A 25,057-nucleotide genomic window follows, 5' to 3' on the forward strand; every position below is an offset into this window, starting at 1 on the left:
AAAAGGCAATATATAAGAGTGGGAAGCAGGGATAGGAGACCTGGAAGGAATAAAAACTATCTCGGCTCATCTGGTATTGAATCTGGTGAAAGATGTAATGGTCAGCAAGAAAGGCTTCTGCAGGTTGGTAGAGGTAATGAAGGTTGGAGCAAAAACAGTGCTCCAAAAAAAAAGGCAGTGAAGGTTCTTCTTGTCTTATGGGGAGCAGCTGAGGAAACTGGGATTGTTTAGTCTGGAGAAGAGATGGCTCAGGAGGGACCTTATTTCTCTCCACAAACACCTGGAAGTGGTTGTCGTGAGGTGAGAGGTCAGCCTCTTTTCCAAAGTAACTAGTGATATGAAGAGAAGTACAGTGGCCTTAAGTTGCACTGGGAGAGGTTCAGGTTGGATATTAGGAAATATTTCTTCGCAGAAAGAGTGTTGAGATATTGGAACAGACTGATGGGGGAGGTGGTGGAGTCACTGTTTCTGGAGGTGTTCAACAAAACAGTAGATGTGGCATTGAGGGACGTGGTTTAAGGGATGTGCTGATGATGAGTTAATAGTTGTACTAGATCTTAATGGTCTTTTCCAACCTTAATGATTCTGTGAACCAAAAGAGAGTGTAGGGAAAATGTGGGCCTACTGATTTTATACTGGGATGGCCTTCTGTGATGAGGGGAGTAGGTGAATAAAAGGAGAGCAGTGTTGATCTAAAGTTCAGAATGTTTCATACTATCATCTGTGACACCTTATGGGTAAACTGATGAAGTACAGACTAGGTAAGTAGACTATGAAATAGGCTAAAACTGTTCAGCTTCTGGGCTCGAAGGGCTCTGACCAGCACCATGAGGTTAGGCAGGAGGCCAGCCATTAGTGGTGCTCCTCAGCAATTTATCCTGTGCTAATACTGTGTACTGTCGTTAGTGCCCTGGGTGATGGGTCCCTATCAAGTTTGCAGTTTGTACAAAACCAGAAGGAGTGCTTGGTAGACTGTATGGATGTGTTGCCATTCAGTGGGACCTTTACACACTGAAAAAAGAGGCCAACAGAGAAATTCCATAAAGTTCAGTATGGAGAAATGTGAAGTCCTGTATGCGGAGCAACAATCCTGTACATTGGCGCAGGCTGGGGGCCCACTGACTGGAAAGCAGCTTTGTAGAAAGGCTATCTGGCATCCTACTGGACAATGAGTGACACATGAGCAAACATGCTCCCTGGTGGCAAAGATGGCAACAGCATCCTGAGCTGGTGTTCATTTCCTGCCATGTTAGATCACGGGAATACTGAAGCTGAGTGCATGCCCTGCGCATCCATCTGGGGAGCCAGGTGCCCTCATACTCTGTCTACACAGCGTGTGTCCCTAGTGTCTAGGCGGTTCTCATGATAGCTGTGTCTAAATGGGAGATCACAGATCCACTCGGTGTTCTCAGTCGTGGGCGTCTGCTCTGGCTGTGGCTTGGTGCTATAACGGGTTGGGAGCAAGTTGCATCCACGTGGTCTTGGCTGGAAGAGGCAGTAGCTCGCAGCCAGTGTCAGGTGGAAGGTCTGGCAGCTGGGATGTGAGCATGTTGGGGCACTGCAGTCTCATCCCATCTTTTCAACAGTGGCTATGGTACCCAACTCTTAGGTGGACCTTTCAAAATTCAAAAGGCTACAGATACGTACCATAGTGATTGTAATCAGTTGTGAATTATCTTTTGTTGCTCTTGTCACAATCCTGAACTACTGCTTTAGTAAGTAGGGAAGTACTTGGTACTGAGGTTGCGCATGGGGTTTCCACTGTGCTCTGTCATGATGAACAGGCAGCTCAATTGGGGTGGAAGAGGTTACCTCTCTTTATGGCTTCTCTGAATTTTGCTGAGTATTTTAATTAAAACCAGATAAAGGAAAATTTTTCACACAGTTTCCAATTTGTAGTGATTTCACCTGCTGCTGAAAATTTTATCTAGACATAATGTTGAAGGCATGATGTAAGAAGGAATGAATGTTCCTTTTAGTTGCGATATGAATAGAGGCTTCTCATGTCAGTTAAGTGTTGACTTGATAATTATGAGAGGATAACACATTTCTGTTATTTTTCAGCTGGTCCTCTAAGACATAAATTTGCTAACATTTCACCACTTTGTGTAACCTTGCAAAATGGAGAGAAGCTTGCCTGATAAATTACATTATATCACATTTGGTGATGTTTACTGTAACCAATGAAGTGAAAAATTGTTTTTCTTAACCCTCCAGTCTTTCTGTCAGTTTGCTCTTTCCCTAGTTTTGCAGATTTTGCATTTTCTTTTTAGTAAATACATAGAGATTTTTAATGAATAATTGTTGTTTCTATGCTTTAGTGCTAGTACTCTTAAGTGCGGTTGAGCCACAGCTCTTTTCTTATCTGGCTACTATGGCAGAAGCTTGATTCTCTCCTTCCTAAAAGTGCTGCTTGGGCGGTGTGTAGCTGCAGTGTGTGCTGGGAGAGACTGGGGGAGAAAAGAGTCTTGCCTCTTTTTCACCACTTGTGATTCCCACTGGCATCCCACTCCACAAAAAACAGAGTTACGTTCCTAATTTCAGCTTAAAATGAGGATGCCTTACTGTTTTTGTGCTAGCAGGGTGCATGTGCTGATTTTGGGAACAGACATGGGTTGTGGTTGGGTACTGTGGTGCTGAAGGCTGGTTGGCTTCTGTTCTGTGAAGGTGATGCTTGTTATGCACCAGGTTGCCAGTGTTATGCACAGTGATCATTTTAATCCTCTATCCTTTTATATCTACTTTCCTCTCATTTTGAATTGAGTGAGGCATTCAGGGACAAAGTGGGGGAAGAGGGATGTTTCTAAGTGTGATGTTTGTGCATTTCTGGATCATTCAGCAGTACTAAACTAGGTATATGTCATGTGTATGGTGACGTTTCTGTTGAACCAGCAAGATAGGCCACGTACCACAGAGTTCATGCCAGCTGCTGGAGAGCAGTTTGTTACCTGATCCAGAACAGAAATACCTGATCCAACAAAAAGTCAAAGCAGTCCAGACAGCTGATACCTGACACAGCAGAAATCATGCCAGTATGAAGTTATCCATCAGTGCTTAACACTGCATGGCATGTTTTTATACGGTAGTAAGAGTTGCAAAGCTAGTTTAATTCTACTGCTTTACCACTGCCTATCTCAGTGGAAGTGTCACTATTGAGTGAACTGAGATCTGCTCACCACTAAGTCTCAGCAGTGCTGTTTGGCCATGGGTGCCTTGGAGAGCAAGCCACTGAAGATGGAAATAGAGCCTAAGTCTATGGTTATGCAGAGCATAAGGTCGTCTTCTAGTGTAGCCACTGTAAACTGAAAACTGTCAGAAACAACTACTAATGTCTGCCTTTGGTCTGCATTGGAAAGCAGCTGAACATGTGCCTGGCTAGGTTTGTAGAAGCCTCATCTTTTGGAAGTTGGCAATGTGTTGATTTTCTAATTTTATTGTTTTCCAGTTGGTTCCATAGGAAGGAAATGAGCCTGCTTATGTAGCATTTAGTATTACTGTTTCCCAGGGGGACAGGGAGGTGAAGAAAGCAAAATTGGAATATCCTGTTTACATGAAGCTAGTGTTACATTTCACCACCCATCCCAAGATTTTTTCATATTTCTAGATTAGGACAGGCTTTTCTTATGGTCCGAGAGTCCTCCTGTCCTACTGGAAGAAGAGCTTAATTGTTTGCACTAGCATGGAGCTTCCTGTGCCTAATTGCTCAGAGAAGACTGGGTTGTTTTTTTTTTGGTGAAGCTAAGGCAGGGAAAGCGGGGTTTGCCAGGGTAGTTATTTTAGAATTAAAATGATCCATGAGTTGGAAGTGTGAGAGGCCTACATCAAATGACTTTCTGAAATTGCTGCCCCTGCAGGATCCTTTACATGAAGTTATATTCCACTCCCTACTGCATTTCCAAAGCATCATTGACTTGCTTTACTTTCAGTGACTAAATAAAAATAACCTCAGAGATTTGAGGTCACGGAGGTTTTTAGGTAATTTCCAGCTTTAATTTAGGTATGTCTTTTTTAACTGTTGTACAGTGCCTACCTATGTGCTTGCTTTTTATGTAAGCAAACCTGTTTATACTTCTGGAAATGATAAAGAACCTCCACAACACATGCTAATGACTGTGGCACTGTTGCAGGGTACGTAGAGGAGTTACGCACTGACACCAGCTTCAAATGCTTGGGCAGTGCTCGTGGAAGGGGTGGTTGAGTTTATAACCACAGTGGTTATGTAACGTCATGCCTTTTCCAGGATGTCATGTTCATTCTGGAAATAGACCGTTATCTAAGAAAATAGAAGAAGGTACCTGGAGACTTTCTGCCGAGTGTCCCTGTTGAATCATGAGCCCATTTTAAATATGTTAGGGAAGGCAGCTTAATATGATGTTTTTCTGCCATATATTAGTGATGATTCATACAAGCAATGTCAGAAGACTGTAGTGAAAAATCTCTCCAACTTGACCTGAGTGCAGCTGATGTTTCCAGAACTGATGTGCTGTGTAGTTCAGGATATTTGCACTGCATTGCTGGTGCTTTAGTGTCACTGTTGTTACCTGCTGTATGGATTTTTCAAAGCCAAAGTGTTAAAATTGGTCGTCTTTTCCATGTTGTCTCACAAGGCTCATACACCACCTCCCCAACAGGAAATTCACCCAGGGGAGCTTTGGATGTTGATATTAGATCTTTCTGGACTGAAACCAGGGCTTTCAGGAGCCTAAGTTATTTTTGCTTGTAAGCATGACTTCTGTGCCTCTCTGTTGAGTTTACTTGGCCAGAGGCAGCCTCTGGGTGCAGTGGTGTGTCCTCTGCAACCAGCAATTGTACAAACTCGGGGCTTGGTGGCGTCAGCCTGTTTTCACAGGCATCAGCCTGATTGCTGCTGCCACTGTGGTAGAAATTGCTGCTCCTCAAATGTCTGAATCGTGCGTGATTCCAGTCAAAAAGAGCTCGGCTAAGAGTTTTGAGCAGAAAGGCCTTGTTGACCTGGGCCTGTTGGGCTGAAATGTGATAGAGCATGCAGCCGCTTTGCTGGCAGAACTAAAGGGATTGTAGTCCCTGGTCAGAGGGTAGGGGCAAACAGCTGGAGATGGCTGTGATGTGGCATCTACATAGTCATTGTAAATGCAGCTGTGAGGATGCATGCCCACAGTGAGATTTTCTGATGTTCAGCAGTGGAGAATGGGTAGGATGTGGATGGACACTTATTGACTTGTTTTTCCCTCCAGAAGTCACTAATTCTTGCTGGTGCTCTGCTTTACTAACAGTTGTATGTTTCCTTCCTTTGATACTTTCCGTAATAACAAGTTGCTTTTAAGACCTTAGTCTTTTTCTTTTTCTTTTTTTTTTTTTTTCCAACAAGTCAGTTTTTGAAGTTATTTGTAAGTCCTCTTGTGCTTCTAGCTGTGATTGTCAACTTAGTCATGAAGCTTGAGCAGTCAGCTGAGCTCTGAATCGCAAACAAAGCAACCCAAAGCAGCAAAGATGATAGAGCAGCCCACAAGAACTATTTGGTCTTCCAGTTCATTGCCTCAGCAGCAAAAGATCTTTCTATAAATGCCAAGAGAGAAGTATAAATTGTCCTGGAACTGCCATGCACTAAATCAAGAAGCAGAGAAATGAATGAATATTTGTAAACCAAGTGTCAATGTAACTAAAATATTGTGAAGAACAATAGCCCTGTGATATGCCTTGTGCTGTTGTGAGGCTCTGTGCAGTCAGATATCCACACAAAAGAAAGTTATGTAGAGGCATGCTGGCTGTAGCCAAGGCAGAATGAACTCTGTGCAGATAGTGTCAGTAATTTCATGGTTCAGAGCAGTAATTTCACATACTGTATGAAGCAATAAGCATTTTCTGTTCTAGCTTCAGGCTTCCAGTGTGTGATTGGGTGAATCTACTTTAAGAGTAACAAAAGCCAGTGTCCAGCAGCTGCTAATCAGAGCTGATACTGGCTTCCACTTTACCCACTCTGTGATGCTGACCTGGAGCTGCCTGAATTCACCAGCACAGATGTTTGCTGAGTTGATAGCTCCTAAATTATAGTGGGAGAAAGTGGTATCAGAGAGTCATTTCTACAGCCTTCTGTCTATTCAAACTCGCACCTGTTGTCTCACAATACATTTGAGACTTTGGAAAGCTTCCAACAAAACAGCCCATGTATCAACTAAGCAAGTCTCAGAACAGGCAGATGCCAAACCCTGCTGACCTGCTTGTTGGCAGCACAGATTCCTTCTGGCCGATAAAGCTCTGCTCCAGTGTCCTGATCAGCAGTGCCATGCCTGGAACTGGTCCCAGTGACTCCTTTCCTGACTTCATCCTCTTTCAGAAGTCTCGTCCAACACAAGCCATGACCTTGTTTAGCAATAGACAAAGTGGAGGTATTTGGTTGTTTTTTTTTTTGTTTTTTTTTTCAGGAGTTAATGTTTGAGCATAGAGCTTGCTTCTATAAAACTTTCAGTGAATGTGAGCTTTGCTGCATAAATTCATGCCTAATTTCTGTTTTCTGAGTAAGTTCTAAGCATGCATGCATGCCTCCTGCTCCAAACCTTGCTAAAGCTAATTGAGTGATAATGTCTCCTCCAGTATGCAGGCAATGCAGGCACTGAAACAGTGGAGATCTTTTCATGTTGACAGATGTAGTAGTATATTGATGGCACTTGTAGCCTCTCCAGGAGGCGGAAAGCCAGGGTGGTGTGTCAGAAAAATTTAATAACGGTAAAAAAATCTTCAGGTCTTGCTTTGCTTAAGACATTATTTCTGTTAGGTGATGTTGTGCCTATCTTTCCCACAGTTTAACCTTACTTCGTGCGGGGTGCGAGTGAACCAGAGCAGTGTAACCGAATGGGGCCAAGCCCCCCCCAGCCGTGAGGAATCATGACTTGTGGATGGGTTGTGGCTTGGGAGGGAGTTTGAAGTGTTTATTGGAGCATGTCTGCTACTCTGAGTCTGTCATTCTTCATCTTAAAGTTGTGACACCTTTTCATCTTCCCAGTGGGAGAGGGAGCAGTGTAGGCAGCATACCCAGCTGATCCCCTTGTTGTACCTATTGCAAAAACGCTATGGCCAACTCTTACTGCAGTTGTTATGTTGCTTCTCAGAGCATCTAGAGTATGTTTTTCTTATTTATAACTTGCACATATCAGATTTCATTTTATGTTGAGTACTGAAGTCTTGGAAAAATTGCCAGGTATCTGTCAGGTGACAAATTCAGTAAGAACTACCAATGGTGACAAGGGCTGAGAGGGGTTCCCTCACTCCCCTCTGGCTGCTGGAAAAAAGCTCTGCTCCTTTGTCCTTCGTAGGTGCCTTGCTTTTTTCTAGTCTCTTGCCGGGGGATGACGTGTACATCAGAACATCGCTCCTCCTGTGTTTGTTGGAAGGAGGGGAGCATTTTTCTCTGCTGAAGTCACAGCATCCGGAGCTGCTGCAGACCAGGATGTCGGTACAGTAGCGGCTGTCAGGCAGGTACAACTGCAGCACAGCCTGATTGGCTGTGCCTGAAGCAGCTTTGCTGCTTCCCTATTTACGCAGCTTCCTCGCAGAATATTTTTTAAAGGTGGTAACAACACCCTCTTTAAAACTTGCTTAGCTGCAAGAGGCTGCAGGCCTTTCACTGAAGGAATGCCTGTATGTGTGTTTGTGGAGGTCTAGCATAGCCCATCTGCAGTCCTCGTGCTTTCACAGTTAGCCCCTTGTGCTGTGTTTTACTTTCTCTGAGCTAAAGTTTCTTCCTCCTTTATAATTCTTGCTTCATGCCTATGGGTTTTCATTCCCTGCACCTTGAGTATGCCAAAGGGGTGTGGAAAGCTTATTATTGAAGTTTCTGGAGATGGTCTTTTCTGCCAGAGAAGAGAAAATGAGATTTTGCAGTAACTCGAGGGTAAAATTCACTTACCCTCCCTTCCCTGCACTGCAATGTGAACAGAACTGCTGAGGCGGGGAGGGATTCATCTGTGCCATGTGTTAGTTGTTAATTTTAGCTTTGCCATAACTCTTGACGACAGGGCATGGTTGTTTCCTACTGTAGGCAGCATGTAGCAGTTATCCAGGAGATACAGTGTGACTGTAAGACAGTAAAGCTGCAGCTCATCCCTGAGCTGTGGCATGCTGTCAAGGAGTGCAATAGACAGATTCTCATTCTGACTCATACAGCTGGTTCTTGCTGAAGTTGAGGCCATATGGTACAATTTCTCTTGCATTCATGCTAAACCATTGACTTCAGGATAAGTGAGGATAGAATTAGGTGCAGGCTGATTTCCACATGTGCCTGAGGACAAGACCTGGCCAAAAGGTTGTACATCTGCTGTTATACATACTGCATTTAATCTTTGACTACTGCCTTTTTTCTAATTCTGGGTAACTGGTGAAATCTGGATGAAGTACCAGTCTGCTGCTTGTACTTGCACGGTCAAAAAGACACAGGCTTGTCAGGAGAGAGATCATCCCAGAACTGGATGTACAGGACCCAAACTGACCTTACTCCAGCGTGTAGACTACTGCAGGAGTGCTACAGCAAGTTTCACTGCATAGCTTTAATGTCTTCTCTAGGTAGCTGCTGGTAGCTTTGTTACACTGTGCTTTGATCTCTTGGGTCTAAGCCAAAAACAGACTGTGACAGAAAATACATATCTAGGCTGATAACAGTTTTTCTATTTTCTTGTGATGCTTGTACTAGGATTTTACTAATACACGTGTTAGCTGGGGAACATTGCTTTTCTGATAACTCTGTTGCTGTGCAGTCCTGGCTGCACCTGGAGATGCCATTGGGACGGACCGTCAAGCTCGATAAGTGGGCTGGTTAAAGTGTGGGGAGTGCTGGCAGCATGCTGCAGCTAACTCTGGCAGCCTCTCAGGGGGCTTATTCTCTTTCCAGCATTGCTTTTAATATAGGACTTCAGCTGAGGTCCACAGAGCATGTTTTTCAGTGGTTTCTCCCCCCAGTTCTATCAAATGCTGTGTAAAGCTGCAAACATTGTTTTACCTTAGCTAAGGAAGGATGCAGAATCGTGCTGCTTCTGAGGGAGACTTCATGCAGACTTTGAGCCTATACACAACATCTGGTAACATCTTTTCCTAGCTGAAGAAGGAGACCAGCTCTGTAGGAGAGCTTTGGACCTGGGTGAAAATGCAATCATTAATGTGTTGAAGAATTGGAGGTACAGTTGGAAGCTTGGTGTAGAGGTGTTGGGAGGGACAAGGAATTGAATGAAAGCTGAAACAGTTGACCTGGAGTCGGGTAAAGTGAGGAGTCAGAAATGAGATCTGCTTGCTCTGTAACAGTGCATTCTTCATAGGCAGTTTAACAAGTTTTGAAATGAAATCTGGAAAAAGAAAAAGTGATGTAGCTGTTATGTTGGGGCTTACACAAGCTTGCAGCGTGCAGTCTGGGCTGTGACTGGTGGAAAACATGGTGGAACAACCATGTGATTGGTGCTTTTCCAAGGCAGCCATGAGCTCACACTGTGCTCACAACACAGCTGCGTATATACTTTCCAAAATACACTTTTGGAATTATACATATGCCTTTTTAGCATGCTGATGGTCTCTGTGATCATTTATTCCTGGAGCTAATGACTGTTCTTTCAGAGAATGTAAGGTAACAAAGTGACAGCTGCTCTTAACTAATCACTTGCTGCAGAGACCAGTATTAACATGTACAGTAGATACTTTTGCTTCTGATGGTTCACTGGTGCAATGGCAAATAAATTAGGCAATATCTTCATTTATCCGAGCAGTTCATGGCTGTAGTAGAGAATATGAGAGCTCATTGATGGTAACATCAGAACTACAGGCTGGATTTCTGTTATTCTTTGGATAAACAGGAATGCATAAAAAGAAAAAGATGTGTGACCTCACAGTCAGGCTAGTGTTAGCCATCCACCTCAGGTACACAGCTGGCATGAAGAGATGGGAAAAAAGAGTGCAGCTGGGGGAGCTCTCATGGGCTCTCTTCTGGCTCCTCTACGTGGAGTTAAACTGAAATATGGTACAACAGCCTTATGCTGAAGTTAGAAGACTTCTGATTTCTGAAACAGTTGCTTTCTTTGCTGTGTGTGCAGCCCTTCTGCCCCAAAGGCCACGAAGGACAGCATTTATTTTGGGTCTTGTAGCCTGTGGTGAAACAAGCAGGTTTGGGAGTTGCTGTGGCTGCTGTTGGTTGCAGTGCTGTTGCTGCTAGCTCCTCCTGCAGCTGCTGGCTGACAGACCTGTTTTCTGATCAGTGTCCTCAATAATCAATAGTGGTCTTTTATCAGCAATTAACCATTAACTTGTGGCTAATAGCAGACTTTTTTCATAACCTTTGTCTATGCATAAATAAATAGATGTAACAGCCTTGGATAAGACAACAGATATGCTGAAGTTTCCATTTTCTGTATCTGAACTGAGCTTGTCTAAGGAAGGACCAGCAGTACAGTGAACTGATGGATACAGGTGGCATCTGGTTCAGTATTGTAGGTTTACCTAAGGATATTAGCTTTAATAATATTAAACACCATAGTTCCTGCTTCATTGAAACACAAAACTCAAGTTCAAGATTTTTTTTAAACTACTAGTTTAAAAAAGTTAATAGATTTGCTGGTTTCTCTAAGTTTATAATTTCACTTAATTGATAGATATTCTCATGGTGCAAAATTACAGCATTGTTGAACAAGATGAATGAAAAGCTGATCTCTTTTCATGATTTGAAAAGAGGTAGTTAAATGTGGAAACACCAAGAAACCCGTAACTTATGGAGGGTCTTCCCATTTTAGTACTTGGATTAGTAGCATAGAAAGTTGTTTGTTTTTTTTTTTCAAATATCTCTTTTTAAACAGTTCATACTACGCAGTCCATACAGATGCACAGTTCAGTTTCAGAAGTGGAGTTTAAAGTCTTGAGTAGCTTAAGGGACTTAATATTTCTGGGTTGTTGTGTTGTTTGATTGTTTCTTTACTGAGAGACCTGGTTAAATCTCAGCTGTGTTGATGGGTCCTGCTCTTCTGCCAGCTTTGCTCATCTCCTTGCTGCTATCTGCCAGAGGCAGGTGGCATTTTTTTCCTTTCCAGTTCATATGCTGGAAGTGTATAAAACTTATGGGAGGGGAACTGAAACACCAATTGAATTGTTAACCTTTTTTTTTTTTCCTGCTATGTAAGTTTCTACTAATTCGTAATATACTAATTTTCTCTGAGCAGCTTGCATTTATATTTTTTTGTGTGTGCATATGTGTACAAATTAAAATGCTCGTACCGTAACAGGGAAAAATTCTGGATGGTTAAAGCTTGGTTTCATAGTTCTTGAGTTCCTAGGCTTTCAAGTACATTAGCAGCTTTGTTGATGCTTGTATGTGCATTTGTAGAAAGAGGGCCTCAAACAGTCCATGGATCACAACTTCCTTACAAAGTTGTGCAAGGTAGAAAACTCAATTTCTGTTTTCTACTTTAGTGTTTCCAAATTCAAAGTTTTGAGATGCTCTGTACAGCTCCAGTCAGAGATCAGTGATCATCTCAGATGAACTTAATCAGTTCTGTGGAGTACATGGAAGAAGGATACAGATTTGTAAGCGTTCCATTTCTGCTTCATAGTGAGCCTGCGCTGTGTGAGACTGACAGCTGAGTTTGCTGGCACTGTGCTTCTTTGTACTTTCATCTTACACAGGCTATATATGAGAAACATCCCCAGCTTCACCAAGAGCAGGTTTTAGGCACTAAAGGTGAATTTCTGCCCCACTGCTAGCCAGAGTTTTTGCCCTTAGACCATAAGAAAGGTGGAAGCTTTGCTCTTCTGTTTTGTAAGCTCCCAGGTTATGTTTTAGGTTGCGTATTACTAATTGTGGACAGTTAAACAATTATTAAATGCAACTAGTAAGGCCTGTTTCCCTGTGTTTGCTTCTACCTGAATCAGCATTTCTGATGGTTTGTGCTCCTGGAGAGAGGCAAAGAGAAAATACTTCATTTTAGATGTGATTATTGTCATTTGTGATCATTGAATGTAAAATGGTCAAGGTCTTAGTAGATTGTTTAGTGAACAAAATTTCTGTCTTTAGCTAGTCTCAGTCTCCATATGTTGAATTGCCAGCAGAGGCCTGCTCCAACCCTTTTATTTTAGGTTCATTACAGTGTATTTATTTCATACGAACTGTCTGCTGCTGACTTGCATATTTGAGTCTAATGATGTGGAGGAGCTCACTGATCTGGGGGTACTGTGAGTGCTGTGATTCAATGGCCCAGAGCTAATTTTAGGATCTGAAAAGAATTCTAACATTCGTTCTGTTTCTTCTTTGTAGGTATTTGTATAAAATGTGGAAAAGGTGTGTATGGAGCGAGCCAGGCTTGCCAAGCAATGGGTAACCTCTATCATACCAACTGCTTCACGTGTTGCTCTTGTGGTAAGTCAGACCTTCTGCAGCCTTACTAAGTGGCTTCCTTTTGTAATCTTGTGTTGCTGTAGCAGCCAGCATGCAAACTTCATCTTGCTTGTTTCCTGAGGCAAAATTCCTATGTGAGACTCCAGCTTCAGAAGTTCGTTTTTTCAAATTTAATTTTTAATTTGTAAGTTTTCAATGGTGTTATTCTTAAGCACCAGTCCCAATAAGTAGTATTTGGTTGTTTTAAAGGTTACATTTGCAAAATGGCTTCAGCTTGGCTTTTATAAGCACTATGAGCTTTAAATCACTTGTTTATGAAACTGTAATGTGTATTTTTACAGGGAAAAAAAAAAGATAAAATTTGTATAGCCAAAGCCATTTTGCCTCAATATTTGTAAATGTAACTCCAATCAAGCATATATACATTAATTGCTTCTGTGTTTTTGTAGTGCTCAGTTTTTGCTTTGCTTAAATGTGATAAAAACAAATAGAAATCATAAGCTGATACACCTTACACAATATTTCTCTTTTGTAAAGGAGAACTGTATGTAAATCACTGTCTGCTTACTACTCTTAGAAATTCTTCAGGTTTCTCTTTAAATCTGAATGCGTGTAAAAGTGATGCACTTAGTATTTCATCTGAGGAAGTCGTGGCTTTGCCAGGGGTAACAGGCTTTAGAAAATTCAAGACAGCACTTTCAACTGTGTTAGTTTGAAGCTAGGTATTGTGGAATCATAGGATGGCTTGGGTTGGAAGAGATGTTAAAGCTTGTCTGGTGCTGATGCTCTGCCAATGGCAGGCTTGCCACCCATTAGGTCACACTGCCCATGGTCTTATCCAGTCTGGCCTTGAAAGCCTTCAGGGATAGGGCATCCACAGCTTCTCTGGGCAGTTTGTGCCATGTCTCACTGCCCTCTGGGTGAAGCACTTTGGATGGAAGCTTCCTCGGTGTCTTGTTTGAAACTGCTGTGTGCTCACAAATTCTTACCAAGTTCAAGGGAGGGATGATAGCTCATTTTCTGGAGTCAGGTAGTTTTCCTTGATATATCTATGCTTTTTTTTTATTATTATTTTTTATTTTGTTGCTAGTATTCCATATCCAGATCAATATCTTGTTGTGACACATACGTACAGCAAAAGATTGAATAAAATATGCTGAGTGTAAATTGTTTATTAAAATAATCATTAATGATTAGAGAAAGAGAGGAAAGGATTATTGGTAATGAAAAGAACCATTGTGAAGTTTACATCTGAAAGGAGAAGTGTTGTCTTTTTTCCTGAGGTTTCTACAGGTAAGTAAATATTTGTTTAAAGAAACCTACAACCTGAATGTAGGACTCGGTGATCTGTATAAATCACTCTGGACTATTACCAGTCTCTATAATAAACTTGTCTCAAAGCTGAGGAGATTGCCTATGACTTGTTCAAGTCTGACAGTGAATAAGTAGCTGTCTTGTTGGCTCTCAGAGTGAATGAAGTGCTCTAGCATCCCACTTAGCAGAGTATTACAAAATATGATAGTGGGTAATATCTATTCACTCATCGCCAGCATTAACCTAACCTAATTGCATGGGTGAGTTCCAGCTTCCTCTTTGGGGCGGGCTTTGTATTTAAATAGTTAAGATGCACGTTTGTCACCACAGGTGTCAGTACGCAAGTAACTTTGTTCCGCAGAAGAATATACGTAAGGGCTGAGGAGTGTATTAACAGCAAAACACACTCCCAGCTTAATTATCCAAAAGCATAGCAAGCTTTTGTGACCATTCTGTGAAGTGTGTGTGGCCAGTGTACATCTAACAGCGGGCGATTTGAGACATGTCCTTTCAGAGTGTGGTTTTGCCTCACCCTGCTGTGCTGTAGAATTTCATGATTCGTACAACTTTCCATGAGTCAGTCATGCCCATATGTGTAAGAAAACAGTTGCCATCTGAGCTTCTTGCTGTACTGTTGGTGGGCTGGAGAGCCCAGATGCCAAACTCCTAGGATACTTCACAAGCAAGAAGTGCTGGGATTTGATTTTGCCTGCAGCTTCTGATACAGCCTATCGAAACAGTAGTCTGGGCCTTTCTGATGTTAGGCACTGAAAAAGTGTCTGTGCTGTTAATGCAGCAGCAGGTCTAAGTACAGGTGAAATACTTGATGAAAATTTATATTCAGTTGCCTGCAGACATGAGAGCCTTCCCTCTCAACTCAGCCCCTAAATAGTATCAAAGTGAACACAGCTTGAGAGAGGATGTTGCATTAGTTTTTCAGCTGCACACTTGATTTGGGGCATCACATGCACTAGATCCAGACCTTAGGAATGAAGCATCCTGGTCAAATCTGTGGGAGATGCATCCTGGAGTGTGCTGCTTATACAGCTTTACCAGATATCTTGTATGAGCAACTGAACACAAACTGCTCACAGTGCTGGAGTTTATGAACAGGGAGTTCATTTTACCATATCATCAGTAATACCCAGTTTAGACTTCTGTGCTCTAGTTTTGATGCACACCTTCAGAAAGGAGAGAAGAAACTGGAAAGGATCTGGAAGGAATTATGTGGATGATGAAAGACTAGAGAAAAGATGATCACTAGAGCCCAATGTATTTTGAGTATCAGAAATAGTGGGGGCAGGGGTATGTGACTTGGCTGGAGCTCGTGATCAACTTTTTCCAGGAAACAGCATTAAAAAGTGGTTTCATATGTATGAGATGCAAACACAAGACAGATCTCAAGGCGATTCAAATAGGGAATCAAAGACAGTCTTTATACAATGAAGATCATTAATCACTGGAGCAGAACAGCAGAGAAGTGGCAGATTCTCTGTTCTTCTGTTTGCAGATTAAGACCAAATGTCCCTTTGGAAAGTGTCTTAAGTTAAGCTTTAGTACATATGTACCTGGGTAATAATTAAGGACCTTTTTTAGGCAAGAGGTTGTACATTATGAATTAATTCTTCTCCTGGCCAGTACTGTCCATGCCCTTGACACAGAAGCAGAAGTGTGAGCAGTTATGCAGATATAGACTCTTGGGACTCTTCTGAAGCCCTCCTGCTTATCTCTTCTGATCATGAATGCAGAAAGGTTAGGAAATACTTCAGAAATGTAGTAGATAAACAGGAAAGAAGTGGTGATTTGTGTCCTGTAGACATTTTTGTTAATATGCTTATATGGTAAGTCTCTTCATTGTCTTTCTTGTTTCTAGGAACTTTGGGGCAGGACTTGATAGTACTGATTCAGAATTGTTTGAAAAGTTTCTAGTGAGTAGAGATCGGAGGAAGAATGGAAAGGAAAAGTCAATGATCCAGCAGGCAGAGACGTTCTGTTTTAAAATAAAATGAACACATTGGAGAGGCAGAAATGCGTCAGTGAGTTTTAGGTATTTGAGCCTAACATATGTACCTGAACAACGTCAGCATCTCAGAACTTTTTCGGTAACATTTTTATTTCTCTTTGTAAATACCTATTGCCTTTTGTGACAAGCCATGTTCCTCAGATGGGCAGTTTTCAAAGGTCAGATAATTCTTTTCAGGCAATGTAAAAATTCAAGCTGTCCGGTTTTGCTGGTTAACATATATCTTCATCACAGTCTCTTACAGAAAACAATCGAAGGATGTTTGTTAGGATGCTTTTTAACAGTAGATTAAATTCCCTGTTAGCTGTAATGCCACTGAAACCTCTTTTAGGCCTTGATTCAGCAAAATCCTTATATGTAAGCACATGTCAGTTACTCATATGTATGCTTTTCTGAATCGTAGATAATAGATTAATTTAGGCAACAGCATATACTGTCTCATCTGTTAAGTGTAAGATCTTCATTTTGGCAAGAGTTCAGTTGCAAATTTTGCTAAAAAATGTATGCCTGAAAAGCTCATTGTCTGGTCTCTCTTGATAGTATTTCAGAGCATGACAGGATGTCTTGGAGGATAATTGCAATAATGTCAGATCTCTTGTGTGCTGTAAGTGCAGGTGATTGGTTGGAGGAATTAATGGGCTCTGTTACTTCTTGGAGAAAATAACTTACCTGTTACCTCCAGGCTTCAGGGGGCACAATAGTGTTCAAGTTACATTTGCATCCATAGCATCTTTTCAGGCTGAATATTTTATTCCAGTGCAACTGGCTGTAGGCACTACAGTAAAATAAATCTCTACTCTGAAGAAACATCAATTTGGTCATTGTTTCTTTCAGAGTAATAGAAGGTGGTAGCAAGTGAGCTTTGCAGAGTCTGGGGGATTTCAAGTCTCCAGGCTCTAATGTATTTTGCCATGGAAAACAGGGACATATTCTGTTCTTGATGAAGGAAAATGTTTGAGCATGCCATTCATCTTTAATTTGTGCTTTTGCCACTGGTGTTAAGGCACAGGAAATCACTGCAGGATCAATCAGAAACCTAAAGCAAACTGTATAATCCCAAAGGTATGAAGCTTATTTCTTACCTAGTAGGTATTGATTAGTGTGGAGTACTGGGTTTTTTGTACAGCTATTTCATTTCAAGGGATGGAACATAAAGGTATCAGTTCAGCTGCTTACTGGCAGTGCTGCTGCTGCCTCAGCCTCTAGCCTTTGTCCAGACTGTACAAAACTCATTGGTTCAAGCATCTCTTAGAGATCACAGTGAAAGCTGTCAGCACATTCATTCTAAAAGGCCCAAGAGGACCAACTGTAGCAGCAGGTATTGTTGCCCTGAAGGTATGATGTGCTGTACTGTATTAGCCTCTGCCCTCCAAATAGTGTAAGAGAGGAATCCATTCATAGTTGTATTTGCAGCTTGACTGTAGACTTGTATTACATCTCAGAGGCAACAACTGCCTTCTTATTGAGGCCACTGAGTCCTGCTGTATGTAAATGTCTTAGTAGGAAGCTGGTTGTGTCCCTACTTGTACAAGATCCTTGTGACATTAGAAAAGTTCTTTTCCATGTTTGCTGCCTGGAGTTGAACTTTTGTTTGCTCTTGGTGGTAGTAAGGCACAGAGCATCCTAAAGGATGTTTCCCTCTGGGGATGTTTCCCCTCAGCGTAAATTTATCAGCAGTTGATGAGTTTTGGTGGTTAGATGCTGTGCTGTGTTTTTAATAAAATAAAAATCCTGGTGGAAGGTTTGTTTCCAGTTCAAATTTGTTCTGTCCGCACATATTTATAAGTCTAGCATGAGTCACTGCATCAAAATTGCATGTTGCTAATGTTTGCTTCAGTCTTCAGTTAGATTCTCTGTGAAAGTCATGTTCATGTAAAATAAAATTCAGTGTCAAGTCTGAGCTGTACTTTGTCTGCTTACTATAGGGTTGGTAATCATGGTGGTATGAATTTGCGTGTGCATGTTGTTGCCTTTTAACTCCTTAGTGCTTCGTGGCTAAATTCTAGGTGACTCAGTTTCAATATCTGTTCATCTGACTACCACTGTTTTGTGCAACTATTCTGAGCACAGAGGAACACAGTGAGAACACTGAAGGCAGAGAAGCTAAAGAATACTGCTTTGAGGGGTACAAAGCTGAGCAGTGAAAGTCTGCTGGGTAGTTCACGTCATTGCACGCTTTCCTCTGCAATTTTTTAACCACGTACTGTCAGACCAGAGCAGGCTGGAATTTTGGGATTTTTGGTCTGTAATCCTGTCAGAGCCATTGGTTAATACCTGGTGCTTGGGGGAAGACAGACTGGCGGATGATTCAGCACTGTGCATGTGGGAACATTCCTTGCCGACCCCTGTGGCCTGGAGCGTGAGAGCTGGGTGCCCCAAACTAGCATAACTACGACTGTTACTCATCCTCAACTCAGACCCTGTGTTCAGATTGAATTCATGGCCACCTGAATGTTTGGTGGTTTCCAGGCCATAAATGGAGCTGGCAGTAGCTCCTGATGCTCTGTGGCAAGGCAGTTATTTTGATGAATGATTCATGGAAAAGCCTAAGCACTTTAGAGAGGTGTAAGTTCAGTTAGAAAAAAGTACCAAAAGATTTGTGAAGCAGTGGTCTCTCTGTGTCTGCATAGGTAGCTAAGACTGTGGTTTGTGTAGAAGTGTATTTGAGTTAACTTGCAACATGGGGCTGCCAAGGGAGGTGGTGGAGTCACCGAGCCTGGGGGTGTTCAAGGAAAGGCTGGATGTTGTGCTGAGGGACATGGTTTAGTGGGAGCTATTGGGAATAGATGAACGGTTGGACTGGATGATCTCTTAGGTCTTTTCCAACCTTGGTGATTCTATGATTCTATGGCTCCAGGAGGGCAGAATTTTGCCTGAGTCATTCTGTGACTTTGGGAAAAGCTACAGCTTGCACTTAGCTCTGTGCCTTCGGTTTTAACACCTATCAAGATGGACAATTACAAGTCATATAAGGTATGTGGCTGCAGTCCCGGGAGTATCTATAAATGTGAAACTCACCAAAAGGGAGGTACTTGCTTTAAAAAGAGACAGATTGTAGAGATAACAGCTAGCTTGAGATTTTTGGTTTTACCTTGCACAAGACTCTGAACCATGAATGTGTCTTAGCAAAGGAATGTAATCTTGTCTCCTGATACTTAAAAGTCAAATTTGGATACTAGTCCTTGTGAGAGCCCAAGTACATTCAGGTACCAATTGGTAAGAAAATATTTCCTTTATCTCAATCCATTTGGAATCCAATAGTATTCTTAGCCTCAGAAAAATGAGGCACGATGGAGAAAGGATAGTCAGAAGTGTTTGAGTTGAAATTGACATAGGAAACTCCTTCATGCAAGATGAATTTAGCTATGACTTGTTTTCTTTTGTTGCTGATAGTGTGTTCTTTTGTCTTTTGGTTGTGATTTTCAGGATGTGTTTTGAAGTGCTTTCTGCATTGCCCGAGCCATGCTGTGGTCTGACGCAGCACTGGTTTCAGATATAGATATGTGTCCATCTGCAGACAGTTCTGCTAGATGTTAAGTCATGAAAGATTTTCAATTCTGTGCCTGCTTTAAATCAAGTTGGTTCAGAGGTGTGGTACGATCTGTTTTTTAGGGGCAACACATCTCATTATCGCAATCCTGCACCCTTGCTTTCAGGGAGATACCTCAGATGCTTAAAGAAAATATGTGCTTATTAATTATCTTAACAAAGAGTATCACTCTTCTCTGAGCAAATGTCCAACAGAGCAATGATAAATGTTTCCACCATCCTCTGTTTCTGATTTGCAGAGGACATGTGATTAGTAGTTGGCCAGTGGTTTGTCTCCACCTCTGTTTCCTTGGAAAGTATTAATTGCATTCTCCCATTAATTAATCTAGCATTAAATGCATTGGATGGTTATTTTAATAGGTGGAGGTTGCTTGGCAACTAATGATGCAGACCTGTTTCTGCACTAACCGACTGACCATAGATGTAGTTCTTCAAATACATTTTTGTATTAATAATATGGAAACTATCATAGGCAGCACCTGTGATCTTTTCAGGGATTGAAAATCTAAAATGCAAGAATTATACTCTCAGAGGTTTCAGCCTTAGTTTTTTATCTTTAAGAGCTATGGTAAATACTGCAGAAAGCCTGATCACTTGTGTAATTCTGTGTTTGTCTTGTTTATCATAACAAAAGATTTGCAAAAATTTCCCAGTTTCCTTCTCAATATCTATTATATCCCACTCTTGGTTGTCTTAGAAGCGCATCTCTCTGCTGCATTTTTTTTCCATCTTTCTATTCTGCTCCTCTTTCTTGTCTTCCTTTGTCCATGTAAAATGTTTTTTGGGGAGACATACTTGCTTTTCCAAGAGAAAAGATTCCCTTGTGCTACTGTTGAGATCATTTCTCAAAGGAGAAGGTATTCAGATAATCCTGAGCAGAGCACAGGGAAATCACTGACATTATTGACAGATGTTTCTGCTTCCTTTTCCAGGTTCTATAATTTTTGAGTATTAACTAAAAACAAAGGAAAAAACGGGGAAAAAAGTGTAAAAGAAAGCAGATAAAGTGAGATGTGCGGGGAGAGTAGTTGCTGAATGTAATTTTATTGGTCTAGGTTCTTCTGTGTGTCGTTCTTATGTGTTTTGCAAAATACTTCTTCATTACTTTAGCATTCAGAGGATCAATCTATCAGAAAACCAAGCCCCAAAAGGCCACGGAGTTCTCTTAAACCATTTCTGACTCAATATATTGTCACTCCGTAATAAGTGAGGTTTACCTTCACACATATCGGTTCATCGATTTTTGTCTTTGATCACATCAGCACCCAGTACAACTGACAGTTTCTTTTCTGATGCTTATTCTAGTGAATTTGGGCCTCAGTTACAAACCTGTCCATGTACACACACTCACAGCCATGGGATTGATCTCTCTCTAAACGTGTGTCTCCTGGATGTTCTATTGCTTAACTGAATCTCTAATTCTTCTGTCCAGCCTTTCAGATGTGTGGACTTCTCTGCCCCTGCTCTGGGCTGACTAGAGGTGTGCTTTGCAGCCTCCATTACTGCATTCTTTCCAGTGTCTTTGAAGAAACAGGCTGCAGTTTTTCTTGAAAAGTTTTTGCAAAGGGAAACCAACTTTCACTTTTCCTTGATTCTCTAAATATTCTCTTCTTTCTCTCTGAATATGTTTGCTCTCATGTATCTGCTCTGCAACAGAAGAAGTCAGACTTCACTGTTTCTGTTTGAGCATCTTTTGTTCTCTATTTCAAACCAGCACAGTGCATTTCTTTAGTAGAAATCTTCACTGCTTGTCAGTTACTGTCTCCAGAAAATTGTCAGCTTGTCCTTGGCACTGCTTGAAATTTCATTGTACTCCAATCGTTCCATGTTTTGACTGGTGTTGTGTATTTATGCTGTTCCTGGGTCCATGTATTCTCTGGGAATACGACGTGAGACTGTTGGCAGCCCATCATATTCCTAACCAGAGTTAAAGTTATATCAGTTCACAGCCATGGAAGCTTCAGTATGTTCCTTCTCACAAACAAAACTGCTCTTCCAGACTTCCATGTACTTTTTCAACTGAGTCATGTTTTGTTCATGTTCCTCTTGCCTATTTTCCTGTTTTTCATTTCTAGTCACGGACGTCTTGCTGTCCATCCCCCTGATGATGCTCTGCACTGCAGAGCCAAGACCTCTCCTCCCTAGCCCCACTCACACCTCTCTCTTCTGCCCTGCAAGTCCTGCATAAGTTGGGCAGCATCTACCAGAGAAATGTTTTCTAAAGCTTCTGTTGATGGAGATGGTGTGAAGCAAAAATGTGTTTTTACTGCTTCTGTTCATTTCTCTTCATTTTCACGTGCTCTATAACAAAGGCCTCTGTCTTTGCACTTCATCCTGCCTGAGCAAGATTACTGACTCATCCTCTCTGGTAATTTTTGTTTAGTATTTAATTTAATGGAGAGATATCTGTATGGCCTGAAAACTCATTGATGTTTCACACCAGAAAACAGCCTGGATTTTACATTTGAAAATAATTTTACAGGACAAAGGCTTCCACTATCACTTCTCATCTTAAAAATGGGTCTAAGAAGGCTGTCTGAAGACTTCTGCTACATATGGAACAAAATAGATGATCGTATGTCTTCTCATTTATGAAATTGATAAAACAGCATCAGCAGACCTGGTAGTATTGTCCCTGGATGTACAACGATGGGAAAAGTTTGACATTGTCTTTCCAGTTTCCTTTTGGCTGAGAATATTACCAAAAGACAGTTATTTTCAGCTGAATGAATTATTAAGCTGGTGGTCCTGAAGGGGTAACTCAGCCCTGTGAATCGGAGGAGGGGGTTTTACTTCATTCTGCTATGGACTTGTCACTGTGGCAGATCATTGAACCAGTCTGACTTCTCCCATGCAGCTAATTCTCACCTACCTCACACAAGTGATTCTGTGCTGATTTCACTTGTATTTTGAAAAGAATTAGAGATCCTCAGATGAAAGTACCAGAGGAGTGACAAGTTTTGTAAATCATTAAATAATTATTATATCACAAATAGATGCATTTGCTGGAATAAACATTTGCAGTATCTGGCAGCCAAGCCATACAGCTGTTACAGCATGCTACTGAAAATAATTACTTGCTCAAATAATGTATATTTACAGTTTACGAAGGACCGTTCTGAGGATTGTATGTCATTAAATACATGGACTAATGTAAGATTTTTAAAAGACTACTTTCCCAGCACCATTCCCTAGAGCCCTCAGTGCATGGGCCATGTGAATAATGTTCCCATTCCTCTGTCCAAGCCCAATGTTGTGTTTTTAATTTATATTAAGTATCCAAGGAATGCTGTCTCCAGTATTCAGAGAACTCTCTAAATCGGATGTGAGGCACAAATACACCAGAGGAGCATATCAGAGAAATGGGCTTGGCGTAAAGCCCACATAAACAACCCTACTTTTTTTTTTCTCATTTAAATGATGGGACTCGGGAGGATCGTCCAATTATAGCTGCAGTGGGCTGTCCTTGGGACCAAGGAAAGTGCTTTGGTGACCCCTGGTATTTGACATGGGCTGAATGTTTTGTTTCCTTATAAACTTACTGTTATAAAATAGCAACTTTGTTCTGATACACTGACTTTGTGGGCAGTGCCATGAGCTTTTTGTTGAGCAGCAGGAGCCTGCTCTGATCACACTGATGCTAAGAGCTTTACAGCATGGTTCTCCCTAGGTGAGCCTGTTCCCTGTCCTTGTGGGAAAGACAAGGAATTTTGATTACAAACACTATGCCAGAAATAATGAGTTAAAATAGGGCTTTTTCAGTAAAAATGTTGTTTGAGTGGAGCTTCTGCATGGGTGCCCTGCAATGAACTGACACAAAAATAAGAAATCTTCATGCTTGTGAACTCTATCCCATGGTGTTGAATTAGGTGTGGTAAATACTTTCTAAAAACAGACGTGAAGCAGAACCCCGCTGTGGCCTCCCTCATGGCCAGCATCCAGTCTGTATTCAGTATTCCTCCATTTGTAGGATTATTGACTCCATTTGGCAGTTTTCAGGACCGGTATCTGATTGAGCACAGCCAGTGCACTTTGGCAGCCAGCAGAGATAACATGATACACTGCAGTACCCGTGTGTGTCTAGAAAGTGGTGCTGGGCTGCTGAGGATGAAAGCATTTTGGTTGTGGCCACTACCTAAACTGCTCTGTGCTGTCTCTTCAGACAGACAGTCATCTCTTTGTGATACTCTTTCTCATGAGAGCTCACCACCACTCCTGGCTCAAAATAAGTCAATGAGAATTATTTTCTTAAAGCAGTGGGGGAAGAGGAGATGCAATAGTTTGAGGTGTAGTCTGTGTTTCTTGCCTGGCACAGATGTCCCAGCAGGATTTGGGCGTGCAAAGAGTGAGGATGTGTTACTTAGGGAACATCACTGAGTATTTGCAGGATGCTTAGTCCTCCTCTTCCTCTGGGTGTTTAGCACTCAAGGAACAGGTCTGCGGCCAGAACAATCTGCTACCATTGCTCTGGGGACAGGTTGCTTCAACATTTCACACATAATACTGCTGGTTCTGGGAGATGAAAGGACAGCTTTGCAACCTGAAATGGCAAAGACAGTTCCTGCTTCTGTACTTTGTTCTACAAAGTGGAATAACAAGTGAAGACGTAGCTCTGTATTTTTGCATTTAAATTTTAATTCGTATGACGAAGGCAGAGATGTGGATTCCTACCAGAGATAATAAGTGTTGTTATTCTTGCAGAGCATTTTCTGCCAAGTGGTTTTGCAAGCACTGCTGTTGTCTTGTGCCAGGAGTGTGTTGGGAGAGAAGGGTGTAGGAGAGGCTGCTGACAGGCATGGCCTCTGAGATGCGTTCAAACCCCTGGTAAACTTCAGTGTCAGTGAGGTTACGGAGTCCTTGTGAAATCATTTCTGAAATCTTATGAGAGTGCTCACTGCCTCATGCTGTTAGCAGAGGGCTCACGAAAATAAGCCTCACAGATGTCCTGTCTTCCTTCTGCCTGCTCACTGCATGCAGCAAAGGTAGCATGGAGGCAGCTGAGTTGGACACATTGCAAGGGGTTTCTGCTTTGTGCGCTACCCTGTTTAATCTTCACAAGCTCTCTTTATTGATACACAAAAGCAGCTGTATTCCTTCTTCTCGCGTTCAGGACCCCAAATAACTTCATACTCACTTCGCCATCTGTTCTCACTGCTGCTTCCCTTGCAGTCTGCTGATTGGTCCCTAACTGCCCTTCTCTGCTTACTCTCTGTCTCTCTCCTGCAGGCCAGACTCGGTGTGGGGCAGGCAGCCTGGTTTTCAGCAGTGCCCTGTACTCTGGTTCCCCATTCCCTCCTGAGGCTTACTGCTCTCTCCCTTTCCTTCCACACGAGCCTTCGAACTGATTTTTCTTGTCTGAAACTATCAAACCTCAACTCAGTTTGACACAGTCCTGTGTCAAACTTCCACAGCATTCAGAATAACAGTGAAAGCAAATGATGAGCTGCCTAGCTTGTACTAGGTAAAGAAGCTGAAGAGAGTAACTCTTATAATATGTGCTGTAGGAAGAAGTAAAGCTAGTAGGTACTGCTGACTTCTGGCAGCAAAGCTGGCTGTGTTGATGACTCACATTGCTTGTGTGCATGCATGCAGAATATGGCTGCTAACAAGGTCTACCAGCTCTTTAGTTGTACCTGTGTGGAGTTAGAGGGATCTGATTTATTACCCCTATAAAAGCAGGCATGTATTTAGCAATCAGTTTTTATTATTGGCTGCTGCATCTAAATTGTTCCCTATCAATGTATTTTAAATCACAAATATGGCGTTTTCTTGATGTTAAATTGGATAGAGTTATTGGACCTCAGTTATCTTGCTGGCTGCCTGGGTGCTCTACCCTG

General features: G+C 41.9%; 1 protein-coding gene across 1 annotated transcript in view; it reads left to right on the plus strand.

Moving 5' to 3' along the window:
- WTIP (WT1 interacting protein) overlaps positions 1 to 25,057 on the plus strand; it is a gene marked incomplete at both ends in the record, with an annotated part of 71,105 nt that overhangs the window by 14,880 nt on the left and 31,168 nt on the right. Inside the window, one exon of the mRNA XM_079541493.1 lies at positions 12,254 to 12,355. Coding sequence (XP_079397619.1) covers positions 12,254 to 12,355 — 102 coding nt within the window. The remainder of the gene's footprint in view (positions 1 to 12,253; positions 12,356 to 25,057) is intronic.

Source organism: Tetrao urogallus, assembly GCF_951394365.1.
Source record: "Tetrao urogallus genome assembly, chromosome: 12".
NCBI lineage: Eukaryota > Metazoa > Chordata > Aves > Galliformes > Phasianidae > Tetrao > Tetrao urogallus.